This window comes from Ixodes scapularis, unplaced genomic scaffold, assembly GCF_016920785.2.
Source record: "Ixodes scapularis isolate PalLabHiFi unplaced genomic scaffold, ASM1692078v2 PGA_scaffold8__174_contigs__length_109621045, whole genome shotgun sequence".
Lineage (NCBI taxonomy): Eukaryota > Metazoa > Arthropoda > Arachnida > Ixodida > Ixodidae > Ixodes > Ixodes scapularis.
Window position 1 is genome coordinate 94,417,306 of NW_024609883.1, and position 19,556 is coordinate 94,436,861.

At 42.3% G+C, this 19,556-nt stretch overlaps 1 protein-coding gene across 1 annotated transcript; it reads right to left on the reverse strand.

The window, feature by feature from the left end:
* Positions 1 to 2,076: 2,076 nt before the first annotated feature.
* On the reverse strand, positions 2,077 to 14,533 carry LOC8024140 (cathepsin B). Its single transcript, XM_040210907.3, has 8 exons — positions 14,500 to 14,533; positions 13,870 to 14,003; positions 12,997 to 13,206; positions 12,097 to 12,212; positions 11,333 to 11,562; positions 10,409 to 10,525; positions 6,089 to 6,217; positions 2,077 to 2,730 (listed from the first exon to the last, which is right to left on the reverse strand). The coding sequence occupies exons 2-8, from the start codon at positions 13,999 to 14,001 to the stop codon at positions 2,615 to 2,617; spliced, it is 1,050 nt and encodes a 349-aa protein (XP_040066841.1). The 5' UTR covers positions 14,002 to 14,003; positions 14,500 to 14,533; the 3' UTR covers positions 2,077 to 2,614.
* Between the last annotated feature and the right edge of the window lie 5,023 nt (positions 14,534 to 19,556).

The following is a 19,556-nucleotide window of genomic DNA, read 5'->3' on the forward strand; positions in this document are numbered from 1 at the left end:
CGTAACATCTTCATGCACCTCAACGGGAACCATATTGAACAATCGCTCCGCAGGCGCGCACGACGGAAGTGTTAAACGCGATGAATAGCTTCTTTAAATGACTTAAAGACAGTCGACTCACTGGTTTCGCTTGTAATTCAACGGTGATGGCCTTTAGTCAAAGGGTGATATGATTCCGTCCTTCCGATTTTTAAGGAGTTATAGTCAATGTCAGTAACTTTAGTCGGGCCACGGGAACTCGTTCTTAAAAGCTGCTGTCATGCGAAAACGTTTCCCTTCCGACCATGACGCAGTCTAATCCTGTCCTCTCAAGGGCATTAGTTCACTTATACTCGAGCATCCTCTCGAGGAGTACTGTTCCAAGACATCCCAAGAGTCCCAGTTCTTGCACGTTGTCACACAAGGGGGCTGGATGTTTGATGGGCAGAGGTGTCGCCAATTAAATACCAAATAAACCAACAAACGTTTTGTTTTTATTTCCCATTACAGGTAATGATGGGGCCGGGAATAAAAGCCGCAATAGTGGCATTACAAGCTCTAGGTCCCAGTGGCATTCTGCAGCAGTCACAGGGAACATTCAAATAAAACACAAAGGTACTCAATCACAGCGCAAGCAGATTCAACAGAAATGAATCACCCTGTAAAGGAAACGGGACGGCGCGAGCTCCATAAAATGTCTACCTTCCCAACAAACAGGTGGCGGCACCTTCTCGTTTCCTTATTCCCGACTAAACTCCCCAAGGAAAGTCAGAGAGGCGTACCGCGTGCGGCACCACCTTTGCTCCTTTCCCGTCTATTCCGACAAAAGGCATCTTTACTTACCAAGGCTAAGGCTACGCACGAAACGTTCTCGGGTCTTGACAAAGCCTTTGAGATGAACTATTTATTCTGGAGACTACGGTTTAACCTTGCTTGACGAAAGAGTAAGAAGGCTGGAGATGTGCGTGCCCGAGCTGTCCTTTCAGGTTTTAAAATGTGTTCACGTGACTAGTGATGATACGCATTGTAGCCTAAGAAGTTCACCCCTAGGCTGACAGTGCGGTGAAAGCAACGCGCTTGTTGGTTCAGTGACGCGTCTATATTTCACCACGTAAAACCACGCTCTCGTCTAGACCAACGCGCAGGGAAGGGGTCAGGGGAAGAAAGGAATGTGGTTGATTGGTTCCGCTGTGCTCGGCGTTCCCACTGTGTTGTCAGCTTAAGGATGAACGAAATATAGTACTGTCGTGATGACGTGGCACAGTGAATCTATCTTGTCTGGAGTTCGTGAGCCATGGCCTTTCAGCGATGTCTTCGCACGAAGGCTTTTTTCCATCTCCTCCGCCTCCCGAGCGTGCCTCTCTGAGTTTCGCGTGTTCTTCATACGAGACTTCGCCCTCACATGGCCTTCGATTATTTCTCTGACTCCCTTTCACGACATTTTACCATGCAAAAAACATTCCCACTTTTTTCTTGAAGCTTGCAAACAAATGTTGTTTTTTCTTTCCCACAAAATAATATAAAAAGCCATGAGTAATTTTCTAACAATTACTGCCTGAAAGTAATTCACTACGTTACTAAGTTACAAACCTAGAAAAGTAATTCATTACCACAAAACGTAATTTAATTATTGTACTTTTATTACAGTAGTGTCAGTACTACTGCCATTTCTGACCGAGATGTATTTGGTTGTTAAGCAAATAAAAATTAACACGTTACTAATAAGGAGTTGAAGGGTAATTGTCTCAAATAGGAAACTGAAACGATGAGGGTCACTTGCAACTTCCTGGTACACATGTCCATAGGTACATACTGTTATTTTTAGGCTTTGGGGTTAATCGTATTCATCCGGAGCCCACAGGGTTCGCACCACGTGTATTACTTGGGATTTGACGTGAAAGTATTACACCATAAGAATTGTATAATTTATTCGGGCATCGGCGATTATGTATTATGTTTCTAACATGCGGTGGCCTAGGTTAAAGAAAGGCAGGTGCTGAACCAGTCGAAGGGTAAAAAGTGGAGCTAGTTGGTTACGCATAGTTCTGGTATACTAACAAAGCGCAAGGTACAATAACGAGATGGGGACAGATAATGTACAGACTGAAAAAGTGTTTATTTGGGAAACAAATATAGGCCGAAGTTGTAGATGAAAATAGTGAGAAGGATAGAAACACGGCATTAATTTCACCCTCTACAGTTGTGGGAACCTGTCGAACTCACGCATGAATGCTACATCTTCATCAAGAAGCGGAATCGAAGGCACGCTCACGAACACGTAGCAGAGCGCGTTGAAAACTACAGAATACACAGAAATAATAAAACACATGGAGGACGAACACAGACACACACAGTTCTTTCAATGAGCAACGAACATTTATGAAATGCCCATGACACTACGACCGTGAACTTCAAAGAATTGAAGGAAAGTGAACAAAAAATTAAACGAAAATAAAGGTGTGCAATTACGCTCACGTAATTGCACACCTTATCTCAAAATGAAATACTGAAAACGACCTTATTTTCGCGAGGACCCGAATTGGCCGAATTTCCAGAATGCAAAATATTTGCGAAAAAAAGATCCCGCGAATCTATCATTCTATGATAGCTAATACACAGCGTACCGCTCTGAGTCTCAAAATCGTTTTACCCTCGAAATAGTTCTGAAAACTTGTTCATTCTTGGGGATACCGGCGTTTATCTGGTCTTCAATTCCACACTCGTCCTTCCCACGAAGAATCTTGAAATAACCTGGAAGAAAATTGCATACCCAATTTATATGTGCACCAGGACGTCTCACGTTTGAATATTTTATTCAAATGCTAGTTGATGTAAGAAACATAAACAATGAGTTATAGGTTCAGAAACTTTTATGTTACATTTATACCATAGAAAATAGAAGCGGAAGGCCTTTTTAAACTCAAGTGGCACATATTAATTTTCGAGGGAATGAAATAAAGTCAAATATTTTAAACTACGAATTGTCTTTAAAGGGGTACTTTACTACCGCGACTATTGTCTCCAATTTGATTTAAAATTTCCTAAACTCACCAACAAACATCGCTAAAATAGTATCCCAAATATTAGGTCAAAATATTGTTTTGTCGCGAAGTTATTGAACTTACAGTTTTGGTCCTCACCGTGTTTTTCAAACTGAAAGTTTCTACTGGCAACAACGAGAAAGTGACATCAGTGGAAGGTAGGGGTTCACTCTTTGCACTGCAGAATTTCTTCCCAATTGATTCGAAGCAGTCTCATTGTGTCAAATAAATCCTTTGGAAGCTCACTCCAGTACGGAAGAAATGATTGGCATATTCTATTTTTTGGACCGCTTGCTCGATTGGCAAGCCTGCCTGTCATTGACGTCACGACACTGAAAAGTGCGGATATGTTTGAATGTTAGTTTACGAATTATTTTCACTAGCCGATTTCACAATAACTATTATAAATTTTGGGATACTAAATCGCATACCGGAAAGAGTAAAGCCGATGAGTCAGAAAATATAGTTAGTTGATGTAACTAAAAAAACCTTTAGAGTACCCCTTTATTACCAAATTGTGTTTATGATCAATCCTAAAATACTTGTCAGCTTTCTTCTTAACCTAACTTAATCAACTGAGGACCTTCTTAGATAGTTTTTCCTTCTCTCTTTTCTAAAATTCATTAAAAAAATGCGGATGACCAGCTCTCCCTAAAATCATGGTTTGCGTTTAAAATTGTTGACAATATCTCAACTTTCTGTCTGAAGTACACAAAATGCTTATGTAATGGGTGAAAAGCGCGCAGTAGTGCCTGACAAATATCTAAACTGATAGCTCTCATGAAAATATAACCAGAGGAACAATTAAAAGCGAAATCGTGATATCTAAAAATTATTTTTGTCTTATCACGTCATTATATACTCTATATTCCTAGTAGACTGAGAATTCCAATGCTCTTCCTTGTATAAATCAACTTTGAAGGGTCTACGATACCACAAATTCAAAAGATAAAAATTACACCTATGATTTGAACAATGAACATATAAAAACATATACGAATAAAACGTAACACTTTTATAAGTTCTTGTATGATAATATATGTTTTCATATGTTTGTTGGACGCTTGCATGATAGTTCTTAACTAGGGACGTTAGTAGTTTAACAATAAAACAAAATAACAGCATTACAATATAGACCTTTGTCCGGAAGTGCTCTTTTTAGTCTCGACCGCAAGGAGCAAAAGCGAACAATGATCTCGAGCCCAGACGCTCACGGGGAGGGGGGGCTGCGTCGGCCTGCGCCGCCGCTTCCCGTTGAAGGCTTCTTCGCTGGTGTGCCGACTGCCATTTCGCCGGCATCGGTCCTGTTTACCGCGGTATGTGAGTATAGTGCCCGTAATGTGAGAGCCGTGTGTCCATACGCCACTTTGCCGCTGTTGGTTTCCATCTAGCCGAGCCAGAAAACATCTCGCGACGAGTTGACCGCGCCGCGAGTGACGAAGAAGCAAACATGGCGACGGTTTGTGCGATTGCTTTGGTGGCTCCGGTGTTTAGTGTATTCAACGTCCTCGTGAGAAGGTTCCCCTGCCCTTCGAAGTTATTGCAAGCACCACGAAAGATGTGGAATCATCGTCTCAACTACAAATAAGCAGGCCTTCACGAGCAACAACGGTGCCGAGCAGGCGCTCGGCACAGTTGCGTCAGGCTCACGCAGCCAGCGGCACAGTTGTGTTGGTTGTGTCGTCAGATGTTCAACAACGCCGAGGTATTTTCATTTATCATTGGGAATGGCTTCAAGAGTGGGAAGTTAATCTATTTCGCGGATTGTTAATGCCGAGGCGAGTGCCCTCCGTTGCGGTGCCGTCGTCGCGCAAAGTGCGGAGAAAACCGGGTGGCGATGGCGGCGGTGCTCTTTGATCTTGCGCGGTCGGGTTCATGAAGTCCGGAGTAAACGTACGTACGTGCGTCTGCTGGATCGGTGTTTTGGTCTTCCTCAAAACTCTTTCTCACGCGCATTTTCCTTGTGAAGCTTAGTAGCTCATTACACCTCATCGTCGACTGCGCTCATTTGACTACGACGGACGAGCCTGCGTGATGTGAATTTCACTGCCTAAGATCCTTGGTGTGCTGTAACGAGGGCTAATAAAATATCACCGCGAACTTCTGAATTAACGAGTCGAAGTTTCGTGATAACTGATCGCCTGTCACAATATTAATCAGTAGCGTTCCTAGACTCCGCCCCCACAGGCACCGTGCTTCGTTGCCCGATAGTAAGTGTTTCCTGGTACCTCGTAGAATTCCAGCTCCCACTTCAAGTAAGTACCATCCTTTATAACTGGCAATTAATAGTTTCGAACCCAGACGCTCGCAGTGTGTGTGTGGGGGGGGGGGGGGGGGGACGCGTGTTAACATACTCGGAGACCTCGTTTACACCGCTTCGCAGCGGCAGACAAGGCGCCACAGTACAAAAGAAAGCTAATCCGAGCTGTCTATGTAACTAGACCCATTCGCTAGTCATTCGATGAAACGTCGTGGTCTCGTTTTCATTCGCTAAAACGGCGTTCGATCAAGTGAACGCCTCCCACTTATTTCGGCTCGGGAGAGCCGCGCTGCCGCAGAAAGGCAAGCAGATCGCGAAAATCGGTCTCAAACGTGCCACGAATGTAATGTCGTAAACAAGAAGCCAACAATCAAGCATTTGAAAGCTACAAGAAAGCGGTAGCGAAATATTTACTACGCAATGAACCCGGACTGAAACACGAATGTCAAGGGTCAGCAGACACCGAGAACATTTAAGCCAAGAAAGGTTTTCTCTTGTTTTCTTGATCGAGATGGGTTCTCGAATGTTCACGACATCTTATCTGTTGAAGAACGGGTCGCGGAGGCTTCTGGTGAAGACATCGTTCACGATGTGCCGGTGGATTCGGACAGCCTGCCGCATCCAGCTCCCCAAAGCAACGCCGCCAACGCAGCCCCCCCCCGCCCCCCCCCCCCTCCTGCCTGCCAGTTCTCTCCGCGTGGTGGCGCGAGCGTAGATAAACATGGCGGCGCCCTGGAATTGGCGCGGACACTGGTCTATAGCATATTAACGATGGTCTATTTTTTAGTTGTGTTCTCTAGTATCTCACCCTTGTCGCCCCAGTCTTCGTTCCAGGAGTTGGCCGCGAGCCAGTAAGGGGTGCCGTTCTCTGTGCCCCATCCGAGGATGCGAATAGCATGGCCTCCGACTACGGAACCGCTGTGGTGCTGGTACACGCCTGGGAACGGGAGATATTGGTTATCAGGGTGCTTACATAATAGAGCATGATTAGGCAGTATCACTCCCTAAACAAATTCCACGAATTACGTGAGCAAAAGCAAAACTTCGTAAGGTCTGCTCATAGACGACAAGTTATGAGAAAGAAAAATTCGCATATAGCATAGGTGCCGTTTACTGGTTAAACCAGGCCATTTGTTTCTGGGTGGTTTGTGATATTATTACTAACCTGTTAAATAACTTAGCTATAATAATAATAGTCTTTATTTTATGTGTCCACAAACAGCACACGACCTTTTGTGTGGTACACAGCAAATGCTGACAAGATAAAAAGTATAAGCACAGAGAAAACATAGCTATCCCCAAAAAGAACTATCAAAACAAACATAGAACGCATAGCGACATCTCACAAGCAAGATAAGGTAAAAGAAGAAGAGGCACTGAAAATACAAAAGAAAACAACCCCGAAAAAAAAAAAAAAAAAACGCTCAAAGTTGCGAAACACTGGGATCACGCAAACAATATATTCTCTGGATTACGCCGAAAAGTTGACTTGTCACTGAATATTTCTCGGAGCGAACAATGCAACTTATTAAAATCATGCTGCATTCGTATTAGGGGAGACGTGTGAAAAAACGTGGATGGATAGAAAAAGTTGCGATTACGGCTTGAACGTGGTGGGGCGTGAGAACGTACAGCGCTTGACAAGACAGTACAATCTACAAGCCCAATGACAAGTCTGTGTATAAACGAGATATCCCGACAACGCTGTCTGTCAAACAGAGCACATAAACGAAGTCTCTTCAGCAGCCGATCGTGGTTATAATAGAACTTACGTCCAAAAAAAACGATCGAAACCGATGCGAATAAAACGCTTCTGTACACGCTCGATAGAGCAAGATGCTATATTCGAGTTTTTTTTTCGTTGCAACCTGTCCTGAATGGCGCAAAGCTTTGTGCTTGGGAAGTTTTTCTTTGAATCAATCTTACCCCATTCAGTTTTTTTTTTTAATATTACCTCTGTCATTCCTTGAAACCCGTTTTCTAAGGAGATGAAATATTTGTTTACGATCAACTCGTTCGGAAATAAAACATATTTGCAATCATTATTTGCTCTCTATTTAGTGTTGTTCGAATTTAGCCTTATTGGGGCTCAGCAACCTTATATACTTCAAGTGCTGAACTTGCCACAGCAAAATAAAGCGAGAGAATTTGACGCACACTCGTTTGTGACATACTTTTGCGATAAATGTGTTCGCGTTTTTTAAGGCTGGGTTACGTACAGTGCCCCCCATACTTAACGCCGCCACTCGGTTTCGCAAATATTAATCCATTCAATTTTATTGCATGCTACCCAAACATGAATTGATTGCTGCAGCTGCTGGAATACCTTCCCCTGGTTAAGTTTTGATCGAGGACGCAAATCTTCACCAACCATTTTGACTGCTATGTTCAGGAATAGCTCAAAAAGTGAAGAAACCGAACCATCTCGTGGCGGCGTTAAGTTTGAGGCGCAGTGTACTTCAGACTGCTTAAGACCGTACGGTTTAAAACATACATTTCTATTAAAACATACATTCTATTCTATTAAAACCTACAGTTACTATAATGTACGCGAGAGATTCAACTGGTGCTAGTGTGCTGATGCAAATCGAAGCAGACAGCAACCAGTCGAAAATTAACTGCCAGTAATGGCTTTCTATGGCAAAAAGTGAGTGCCTTTTCTTTCTGGGGTTTATTATAAGAGCAAATATCGGGAATAACTCGTACGTGCTGGGTAGCTTGTTACATTTCTCAGTCGCGCAGATGAAATCATTAGAGAGGTAGAACGGTTTTTTATTCTTCAAATGCACAGCGCACATTAAACACAGTGCTAAAACAGTTTCACACATGCATTTATGTGCACTGTCGGACACTGTTAGCGCGAACACGGTGTCGGCGCTTTTCAGCATGGCGGATATGCGTGCCAAAAGAAAGAAGGACATCTGGAAAACCAAGAGACATGGCAAGAACTACGCCGTAACACGGGATCATTAACTCCAAGTGCATGTACACGCTGAAAATAAAGACCATCTAATATATCCATAATAACCCTGAGAGGAAGGAAAAATTAAAAAACGGACAGTACAACGAAGTCTCTAGAGACTTCGTTGTACTGTCGGTTTTTTTTATTTTTCCTTCCTCTCAGGGTTATTATGAATACCATTCACCAGCTCGCCTGTGTTCTTTACCTTTCTTCACCATGTAATATAGCTCGATTTGCAATTAATAAGTACTGGTTTATTCTTTCTGTTCACTAATATGTTCGAAGATGCTTGTTCTGCGTTCAAAACATCACCAGCTCGTTCGAAAGCTTTGAAGATAGGAAAACGCCAGAGAACAAGTGCGCGATAAAAGCTACCCGGCAAGGAAAATAATAAGAAAAAACGCCTTTCATAGCCCACATACTTTACTTTTTACGTTTCGAATGTTTTTAACCGCTCGTAAAGATGCACGACGGGGTCATTTTCATATCGTGACAAGACGAGCATATTATCAATATATAAGCGTCACCGGAATGCTGGATAACTTTAAACACACTCTATTTTCTTTTCGATTGTCATTTTGCTTAGAAGTGTCGCTCTTTTTTACACACCTGCTATGAAACAGAGGTTAGGGTCTGTAATATAGCGAAAATTAACATCGCTCACTGACAAAGAAAAATACTCTAACTAAAGCAATTACACTCTTTCAATGAGAATAAAGGTACATACTACTCGGTACGACCGAAATAACAAAATAGATGCTTGTTGTTTCCTGGCGCAGAAATGAGATGCGCGCGCGTTTTCCCATCAGAATGCACTATACCACCGCAAAAGTACACTGGTTTCTGTCTGCTTCGATTCGCATAGACGCTAGCGAGCACCAATTGAACCTCTACCGCAGTGGTTCTCAACCATTGATGTTTCGCGGACCCCCATGGATCGGCAGGAATGATGGAGGACCCCGTTCGTGGTGAGGGGAAGGGAACGTTATATGTTAATTACGATAATTATTTTATAAGTCGATATAACTAAGGACTAGTCTGAAGTGGACTTCTCTTATAGAGATGCACACGACAAAACTAATCCGAAAATTGAAACATTTCTTCTAAACCTGATTAAAAAAAATTTATTGCTGGGCTTGACTGATAAGGCAGGGTTTCGCGGATCCCTAGAATGCCTTCGCGGACCCCCATTTGAGAACCACTGCTCGAGCGCACACATCATAATAACCTCTTTTGTTTCAAACCTCTTAAAATATTTTACGAGAGAACAAACCGGCACACTTTATCGGGCAGCCGTGAGACACTTGCCATTTCTGTATATTTTCTTTCTACAGCGCAGCTCTCAGGCGCCCATTTCCGGCTTGAACGGCGTCGCCGTTGTCGTCGGCATCGGCGTAACCGCGCGGTGCATTATGGGTAAATTTCCCCGCTAAAAAATTAAGCGGGGAAAATTCCACGTTAAATTTAGCGGAAAATGTTTCCGCTAAATTTAGCGGAAAATTTCCCCGCTAAATTTAGCGGAAAATTTTTCCCGCTAAATTTAGCAGAAAGATTTCCCCTCCTAAATTAGCAGAAAATGTTCCCCTAAACGGGAGGTGAGCAGGAGAGGAAGACGGGAATAGCCTCCTCTCTGTACCTTCCCCTCCTCCCCCCAACAGCTGCGCTCTAACCGCTCATTCACACTGGAAGCGGATCCGCGTTCGCAAAGCGGTTGCGAACGCGGTTGTATAAAGATCCAGTACAATTGGCCGTGCATTCGATGACATCAAGTGCGCGTGCAATTGTACTGGATCTTTATACAACCGCGTTCGCAACCGCTTTGCGAACGCGGATCCGCTTACAGTGTGAATGAGCGGTAATTCGGCGTTACAGGCGATTGTAAACATTCTTCATTTTTATCGCCCTTCATTATTTTTTCTTGACTGACAAAACTGTTTATAATACAATAAGTGACCCCTACTCATAAATGCTATGTACATTTGATGTTTTTTTCAAATACCGCAAAACCTTTGTTCAAGTGAAATGCAGTTCCAGGGTCTCCTCACAGGTGACGCCAGCGTGCCAGATTGTTCTCTCGATGTAAGATATATCAAGAACTCGGTCGTAAAGCGTGAACGGGCCTTTCATCGTTCACTTTTGTCGTGTAAGACACTGTTATGTAATTACCAGATTTGTAGCTCAGGAAGTCGGCGTAAACGTTGAAGTCAGCCTCCACAGGTCCGTTCTTGAAGATCTCGGTCTGGATTTGTTTCTCGTTTCTGGAGATGGTATAGACCTTTTTGCCTGTGCAGTAAACAAATAAATGAAACGTACGTCAAACACGAACAAACTACTTGCAGTAAAAAGCGGGAAACCCCGACATTTGGCGTTGTGCGCTTTTCTGTGTTCCTGTACCCGTTGCCTAGTACACGTTGTCGCATATCGATGCTGTCCTCAGACTCAGGGGTGATTTTCCGCACTTTTTTCATCTTGTTTGTGTGCAATGCCCTACAAACAGAGAGCGTCCAGGATGACACTTGCACATTGATGCCCAAGAGGACAAGAGTGCAAACGAGCTGGACTAAGGAGTTGCGGAATTTAAGCTCAAAGCTTGCATTGCGACTACGAGGACAACCCCAAAAGTAAAAGAGCTTGCTCTCATTGTTTTGTTCGTGCCCATATTTACTGGAAGATTAATTAGGAAGCTTCACCATAGAATGTCCAAAAGCTGTCTGTGTCTAAAGAAACAGCGTCGTCGCTACTGCACATGTGCCGAACCTACACTGCGTTTTGAATTGGAGCATGGCAATGAAGCTATTTCTCTTTATATTTAAATCTTTTGTACACTCTACTCTAAAACTTTCTATTATTCTAGCATTTATAACTTTAACTTGATGGCTTCAGATGGGAAGGACGTGTGTGCTTAGATTCCCGTCTTTCCAACCGCCTTCCTCCTCGCCACTAGACAACGCAACGAATGCGCGCTCGTGACCAATTTCACCAGGGGGCGTCCGCCCTTTTATCCCAAACGCCCTTCAGGAATCGAGTTGCGGCCTCTCTTAAACCTAGGCCCTCTATGAGGAATATGACTGCAAGCAGCGGATTCCCTACCAAAGTGCTTGTCATCCTGGTAGTCCTTGCCGTAGTTCTTCCTGCAGAGATGCACGCATTTGGGCGTGGGCACGGTTCCGGTGCAATTGGGCAGAGAGCCCTTGCTGTGGTGTTCGCAGGGGGCGAGAGAGTAAGGCTTGCAGCCGTCAGTGGTGCCGTAGAGGCCACCACTGACGAGTCCACTCTGCTTCCAGTATTCCCAGGCCGCAGCAGGGTACCCACCGTTGCAGCTGAAGAACGAAAATGTTAATGCTCGATGAGTTCTGTGAGAAAACAGAATCTGCTTCAAGGATGGCCACTGATGTACTCCACAGCCGAGCTAGAAAATGTTTATCTTATACCCCAATGCAGTGAATAGGTGCAATAGTTGATTCTTAGCCTTTAAAAAGTAATAGCACTGAAATCACAGTGAAGGACGTAGATGCTTTGTGTTTGTTCATTTCGTCTACGTCCTTGTCTTATACCCCATTCACTTTTTAAGCTGCGACGTACAGCCAGAGCTACAAGCAGGAGGTATCCCACGGTCCTTGCTTTGAGCAGTGGCGAAATCAAAGAAGAAGGGGCGGGGGGGGGGGGGGGGCAGCTTAGTAAACGTAGGATGTGGCTTATGTTCAAGCTACTTGCTTCGGGATCTATTGTTTGGCGTTCGCATCGGCAACCACCCTAATCTCATTGACGGCAAAGTGATAACCAGATGCCGGAGACTCGACATGTCCTGCCTTTCTCAAGGCGTCGGTGACAATAGTTTGCATTTAATTGCTTACCCGTAACCGCAGGAATGGCAGCAGTCCAGGAGGTCTTCGGCTGAGATGTCTACCTGAACCTTTCCTTCGCTGTGAATGCAGACACGGTCTGACATCGCCTCCGTGGCGCCAAAGGCCTGTGAGATATCATACATAACTCTAGGACCGGACTTCTCGCAAGACAACGATGTAAAAAAGTCTGACTGGCAGAAATTAAAAAGGATTTATATAAAAGAAGCTCCGAAGAAGGTATGTTTCTTTCGCAAAAAACGTCGGCCTACACTTGGGGGTCTATAGGACAGTCCTTTCGATTTAATATGCTACATTTTTAGAGCCTCTTGACAGTGGTCTTCATAAAAAAATACACTATTTTTTTAGAGTTAGAACTTTCCCATTAACCTTCTATTAGGTCCGAAGAAAATTTATTTAGAGAAACTCACTTTAGGATTCCTCTGTATGGTGGGAATATTAAATATGTGCCAAGAGGGTTGTTCACCCTCAGACGGGAGCATGAGAACTAGGATAACTCTACATTTTCCAAGCACTGATTACATTCTAATATATCTATTATTCCTAACAACTTTGACCTCCGGAATAAGGACTGAATTTGATTTAATACTTATTTTATAAGCTTTTGCCTAATGGCATTGCCGTCATCATTTTAATTGCGCCTTTCCTGGGGTCTGAAGCGATAAAGGGCTTGGGTCATGTTCTAAGAGTCCTTCATGCCTAAGCTCTGTATTTCGCAAAAGCAAGGCATACCAAAAATAAAATCACTGTACTAACACTGATGTCAACACCTTGAGAGATATATCCAAATTTTGTCAAGATGTACTACCAGTGAGGACAGGATGCTCTTACCAAGACCCAGATGTAAGCGTTTTTATGTATTCGTTTAGAATATGGTGAGGGCACTCTTACCCAGCAGGAACCGCAGGTGGACTGGTCGCGGATAAGGTGAATTGAGTTGCAGTGGGGCCACTTCTCCCGTGCATCGAAGCTTTCCGGGAGGTCGTCTGGGATCTCGTCGTGCACGAACTCTGCCAGGCGGTACTCCTTGCTTTTGGGGTGCACTCCCATCAGACCCCTGATGTACCTCATGGAGATGGATTTGTCGAAGTTTCTTCCTGCCTGTAAGTGCGATGAGAAGTTATAGTATTTTCTTTTGTAGTGCTGGTGACAGTGGAGCATGTCCACTGAACATCCTATAATTGTTTTTTGTAAAATATAATCTAACAATTATAACTGCGTATTTCGGTATTTTGGTTTGTAACATTAAAGACAATCTCTGGTAGACATTTTTGCAGGTTACTCATCTTGAGTGATAAAGCAGATATACACCATATACTAGTTGTTTGCTCAAAATGTGACTCTTTAAAAACTGCTTTTTTAAATATTTTGTATTCGACTCGGAGTCACAGTTACCCTCCTGCTGAGTTCGAGAACCACCCGAGTATTTATATTTTACTGCTGCCATCGACAATATAAATATTTGCCTAAATGTACATCTCATTTGTATTAGGATACGGGAGCGAAAAAATAATTACTCCTATTTAGAAAAAGATAGTGCCCAGCATACAAAAGCTTTATTGGACGTAATTCCAATTCATTATTTCGCGCGCAAATGCGTACTTTACATAAGTGGTCTGGAGGCCTTGGCCATCCTTAATAATTTTGTTTACCTCCGTCAATTAAAGTCGGTAAGCATTGAGCCCCGCACAGTCGTTTCACTCAATCAAGCAGAGCGAGAAAATGTTTTTCTTGGAATATGGTAAGGGCTGTGTCATGGCGTACCTTCCAAGTTGTGTTGATCTTGTTGATGAAGTTGATCATTTGGTCGGAGAGTGGGTGCCACTTCTTAGGATGAATCTCGCGTCCAAAGCAAACAGCGGCCAAAAGGCCCACGACAAGGAGGGACTTCAGCATATCTGAAGCAAAGAAAAAACTACTTTTACTTTTAATTTTTCCAAAGTACTCAGTCGAATAAAAACAATTTTCGACTTTACTATTTTTGTATTTCAAGCTACAGAACCTGAACGTCTAGAAAAAAAATCAAATCAAGCGCGTTGAAAAGGAGATAAAACAGAGGAGCGTATTTAAAACGTGTTTTATGGAAATGAAGTAGCCCATCCATTATTTTGGTGTTGCCGAGAAGGCACCGCTTCTTCATAGTCTTAATGTTCAATTTTAACAAGTTCGCTGGTGACGCGTTGAGATGAGGAGTCACCACCTCTGTGGCCATTGTCAAACTTTTGAACTTTTGTACATGTCATAAGTAAGCATTTTAACATATTTAAGGTTAACTCTGATTACCCTTACGGAAAATATTAACCAGCAATTATTTCATTCGGGATTACTATAGAAAAACAAAACACCTATAATATGGCCGCTAGATTTCTTTCTATAGTACAAATCACAGCTTGCCTGTTTGTGACCGTTTGCAGGCACCGACGAATTTGAATAAGATGTTCGACGGCTAAATACCCCTTATTTGAGCACAAGACAGGTCTGAGTTTGTTATCTAATCTTTGCAAGAGAAAGAGCGACCTATATTGGTACCGGGAGAACACAATGGACCGGAAGGCGTTAGTCGAATGCTGCTAGATAGTGCTCGATGATTTATCTCTTCACATGATGCCTGTTTTCGTATTGCCAATATCACACAGAGTGCATTATCGAGATAGTGTGTTGAGTGTGCCTCACAATAAAGTGGGAATAATTCCGACGCAACGGAATCACCGTGGTGATAAAGCCCAGCTTTCTCTTTGAGACGGGAGTTTTCTTGCGGTAGGCTGCACTATTTCGGCATTATCTAAACTATTTTGCAACAAAGTCCTTTCATGGTCGTAGAAGAAATTTCTCTCCCTCTCTCTCTCTCTGTATATATATATATATATATATATATATATATATATATATAACGAAAGTGGAGGAGATCCAGGAAAGGCCTTTCTTTACTGCACCGACGTTTCAAGCGGGGACCGCTTTTCTTCAGGGTGAATGGTTGTGAAATGTCCTCTTCTTCTTGTTGATGTTCGTGTGGAAGAGGAAGAGTTACTATGAAGGGTATTCAAAATATTCAGAACTCTACACACAGCGTGGCAGCCAAGTGAGCACGCCTGGACTTGCATTAATACCACAAGCAACCGAATTGAATTTGTGAATAAAAAAAGCCTCCTTCAACTCTCTGTCGTGATCAGAGCTAAATCCAGATTCCAGAAGGATGACACGTATTTTTTCAATGCTATGCTCTTTAAGATGCATGTGTTTTGAGAAGGGGAGCGTGGGTAAGGACTTGATATGAGACTTGTGATTGTTGAAGCGCAACCGAAATGAAGTACTGGTTTGTCCTATATAATCCATATTACATAGTTTACAGCGTAAAAGATAAATGACGTTACGCGTACCGCAGTTGAGGTTTCCAGTGATTTTGAAAGAAAAGCCAGAGTTCGCGCTAGTGACAAGATTGGTGGTTTCGACATATTCACAAATTTCACACCTGGGCGTCTGGCAAGGTCTACAACCAGAAACGTCAGAAGTTCTATTTCTTGAGTGCACCAATATGTCCTTGAGGTTTCTACCTCGTCGATATACCACGCGTGGTGATACCGGAAAAAGGGTGCGTAGTTTATCGCTTTGCTGCAAAATACTGTGATGTTTCCTGAGAGTATTGTTTAAATTTGGAAGGCGGGCTGAGTATGTAACCACCAGGTTTGCGTGCTCGTTTTGTGACATTTTGGGTTGGGGTTGATTGATAATTTGCTCTCGGTCGAGAGCACGTGCTTTTTCAATGGCCTTATCGACAATGGCTGGTGGATAATTCTGCTTGGATAGCACGAGTTTCAGATTGCTGGCGTTGCGTTCGAATTCATCTAAACTGGAGCATATTCTCCGGAATCTGTGAGCTTGAGAAAAGGGAATACTTGTTTTGCAATGTTTAGGGTGGGAGCTCTTGAAGTGCAGGTACTGTTGACGGTCCGTCGACTTCCTGAAGAGTTTTGTTGTAAGAGCATTTCCGCTGATCTCGACGGTCACGTCAAGAAAGTCAATGCTCGTTTTAGAATAACTGTGCGAAAACGTAATACTGGGGTGGAGACCGTTGAAGTCCCGAATGAAGTCTGTGAGTGCTGACTCCCCGTGTGCCCATACCATAAATATATCATCGATGTATCGCTTATAAACCAGAGGTTGCAGAGAGCGACTAGACAAGAAGCGTGACTCTAAATTGGCCATAAAAAGATTTGCATAGTTAGGGGCCATCTTTGTGCCCATTGCAGTTCCGCGAGTCTGTAGAACGTGTCGGCCTTCGAATTCAAAGTAGTTGTGTTCTAAAAATTGTCAATTTCCTTATTATATATATATATATATGTGTATATATATATATATATATAATAGTAGTTGACAAAAGGATTAAGATAAACGGTATAGGTTATGCGAAGCTGGCTGGCGTTGTGTGATGAATAAATGTTTTGCTGGACTTCATCTCAAGTCAAGGTACTTCGTAAGATCGGCTCTATTTCTTGAAACTTGTAGGTAGGCTGTAATTTCTTTTAGTTAAGAATTTTTTCAGATACTGGGTAGATTAAATAAGATTCCATAAACGTTTAGCAATTTAAGTCTTCAGATATTCAAGCCACATAGAAACATAAGAAGGAAAAATCGCGACATTTAATATATGAAACAATGATATGCCGTAACGGTTTGTGAAGACTAGCTTCGAAGGGTAAACTAATCAGGGTCTCCCGGAACATCGGTCAAAATTTCTCGAGTGACTGTTACGCGTGGCACATAAATATAATTAGAACTTAATCATTCTTAAGATGCAATTTGTTGAGGTATGAAGCGCTCAGAGTAATTTACATTTTCATTATCTTGCAGAGTCAACCTTTTTTATTCGTTGTAATAAACATATAGGTTTAATTAGAAGCGTCCTGTGCACTATCAGAAACCACAAAATCTGTTAATATCAGGACTATTTGGAGCGCTTTCTCTTCTTTTCTTCAAAAAAGCGTCCAGACTCAACGAGCCCGCGCGTTTTTCTTTTTCTTTTTTTTTTTCTTGGACGCATTTTTGCTTTGCCAGCCTTGCACCTGTAGCGTAAGTACAACTCTTGCGCCACCACGCTTCTAACACGCTATAGGTATTTCTAAAATTATTGAATCAATCATTTTAATAATGCTAAGGCAAGTGTATAATTCGGGCTTTAATTTTATTTTATTAACTTAAAAGTTAGTAATAAAAATCAAAGTAAACACTTACTTATCCTAAATGCTATGTAGGTACCTCCTTACTTTGCCATCTCAGAAATAAATATAGAGGCACCAACTCTTTATTTTTGTTTTGCGATAAATATTTTTGTCAGAAAAATATTGGCCAATGTTTGGTATAACAACCGGTGTTGACTGCACTATGAGTTTCTTTTTTCAGAAAGCGTTCACTGGCTTGGATTGGACAACGATTCGAATATATTCCCAAAATAAAATAAATGAATAGAAGGCTTTCAGGATTGTTAAATACAAAGCTTCGGTACCATTTTACCTGAAATCGCTTTTTGACCAGCAAACTCAGGGTTAAACTGTGAACTTCGTTATTTTAACTTCTGTTTAGTGCATAATTGTGTGGCTACTACGGTATCATAATTTTGGATGCAATTAGGTCTGTTTCTGATATTTACAAAGGTGAATTCTCACCAGCTAGCCTGTATTGTTTTGGTGTGTACACAGAATGCAACTTTTAGATTTTTATTAAACGTGAAGACAAAAGGATGTCTACGTTTTTCATGCAACCGACTCAATGCTGATTCAGATTCCTCGGGACTGCGGTGTTGTTTAGTTGGAATCTCATTCCATGAAACGTTTAAAGAAATCGTGTACAGGTCCCCTCGCGTGAACGCAGTTTGTGTGTCTCATAGCACTTATTTACACATTCGGTATTTGACTGTGGGTTTTGGTGCTTTGTTTAGAACAATCTACAAATAGGTGGACTAACATACAGTTAGTGCAATTGCAGATAAAAAATAAACACGCGACTGATAAGGAGTATGATCGTTGTCTCAAATAGAAACTCAACCAATGAGGGTCACCCGTGACCTCAAAGACCATATGCCCAGAGGCGCATGCTGATGTTTTTCACGTAAGCCTTTTTAAGCATAACACGTGGACAACCCTTCTGTGTTAAAATAGGGGCCTATGGGGGTTAATCGTGTTCATCCGATGCCCACAAGTTTCGCGCCACGTGTATTATTTGGGATTTTATCTGAAAGTGTTACACCATCAAAATTGCAATTTATACGGGCATCGGCTTTTATATATTTTGTTTCCTATAATGCAGTGACCTACCTAAAATAAGGCAGATACTAAAACGATTGTGGGGTAGAACATCGGGCTAGTAGGTTACGCATCGCTCTTGTATAATAACAAAACACAAGGCGCATTCACAAGATGTACACTGATAGTGTGATGATTTATAACTGTTTATTTGAAATAAAAATATTCCGCGAAGTTTTGATCACAATAGCAATGACAACAAAAAACAACATAAGAATTGACCCCCTACATTTGTGCGAGCCTGTTGAACTCACTTATAAATGCTACTTCCTTATCAAAAAGCGAAATCGGAGACACGCTCACGCACTTGTACTCTTTCTCTGGAAAATAAATAATGTAAGCGACCTCATTTTCGCCAAGGCTATCAATTTCCCGAATTTCACGAATGCAAAATAATCGAGAAACATAGAATGGTTGGTTCCGGTTTGAAGAGAAAGATTTCAGGAAAGTAAAACAGGTAAAGAATGAGTTAGGGCAGAATAGCTTGTTGTTGTTGCAAATGTATAAAGCAGGAAGATTTACGGTACTACTTGTTGACTCTTTTGGGATTAAAGTTCAGTCAGCCTTGGGCGTCTTGTTCATCCTCGCGTTGAAAATGTTCAGAAGCTGAGAAGAGAGGTCGTTACTTGTCTTAAGAGTCGCGAGTTTGAGACGGTGTAGCGTTTGCTTCCTTTTTTATGTCCCCTCGTCTACGGGGTTTTTCGGTACACTCTAAGAAATACCTGCACGTCCCACAAAGCACTGGAAGAGCCAATTTCTGCAATCTACGAAATAAGATCAGAGAATGACGAGGCGGAACATCTGTTTAAACCTCAAATTTAAGTCTGCGCTGTGGCATTACGCAATGCAAGCTTGACACTTTGTAGTGCGTAATGACACAACGCAGACTTCATTCTTAGGTCCTAAACGGATGTTCCTCCTCATCATCCGCTGAGCTGATTTGGCAGGTTGCACAGATTGGCTCTTTGAGTATTTCGAGGGTAAGTAGACGCGTGGGCATTTCTTAAAGCGTACAATATAACATGCTTGACTTGGCACTAACGCGACCTTTAAAAAAAAAAAAAAAGCTCAGAAATATGAAATAAACAAAGGAAGAGGAAAAAAAAACAAAACTTGTTTGTAGTTTTTCGCGCACCTGAATATTTTTACGTTTGG

Excerpts from the sequence above, each read along its gene's own strand:
- LOC8024140 (XM_040210907.3), bottom strand. The coding sequence starts at position 14,001 with ATGCTGAAGTCCCTCCTTGTCGTGGGCCTTTTGGCCGCTGTTTGCTTT. Across the intron at positions 12,213-12,996 it reads CCACCTGCGGTTCCTGCTGG|GCCTTTGGCGCCACGGAGGC; the intron begins GTAAGAGTGCCC and ends GATATCTCACAG. Across the intron at positions 11,563-12,096 it reads TGCCATTCCTGCGGTTACGG|CTGCAACGGTGGGTACCCTG; the intron begins GTAAGCAATTAA and ends TTCGTTCTTCAG.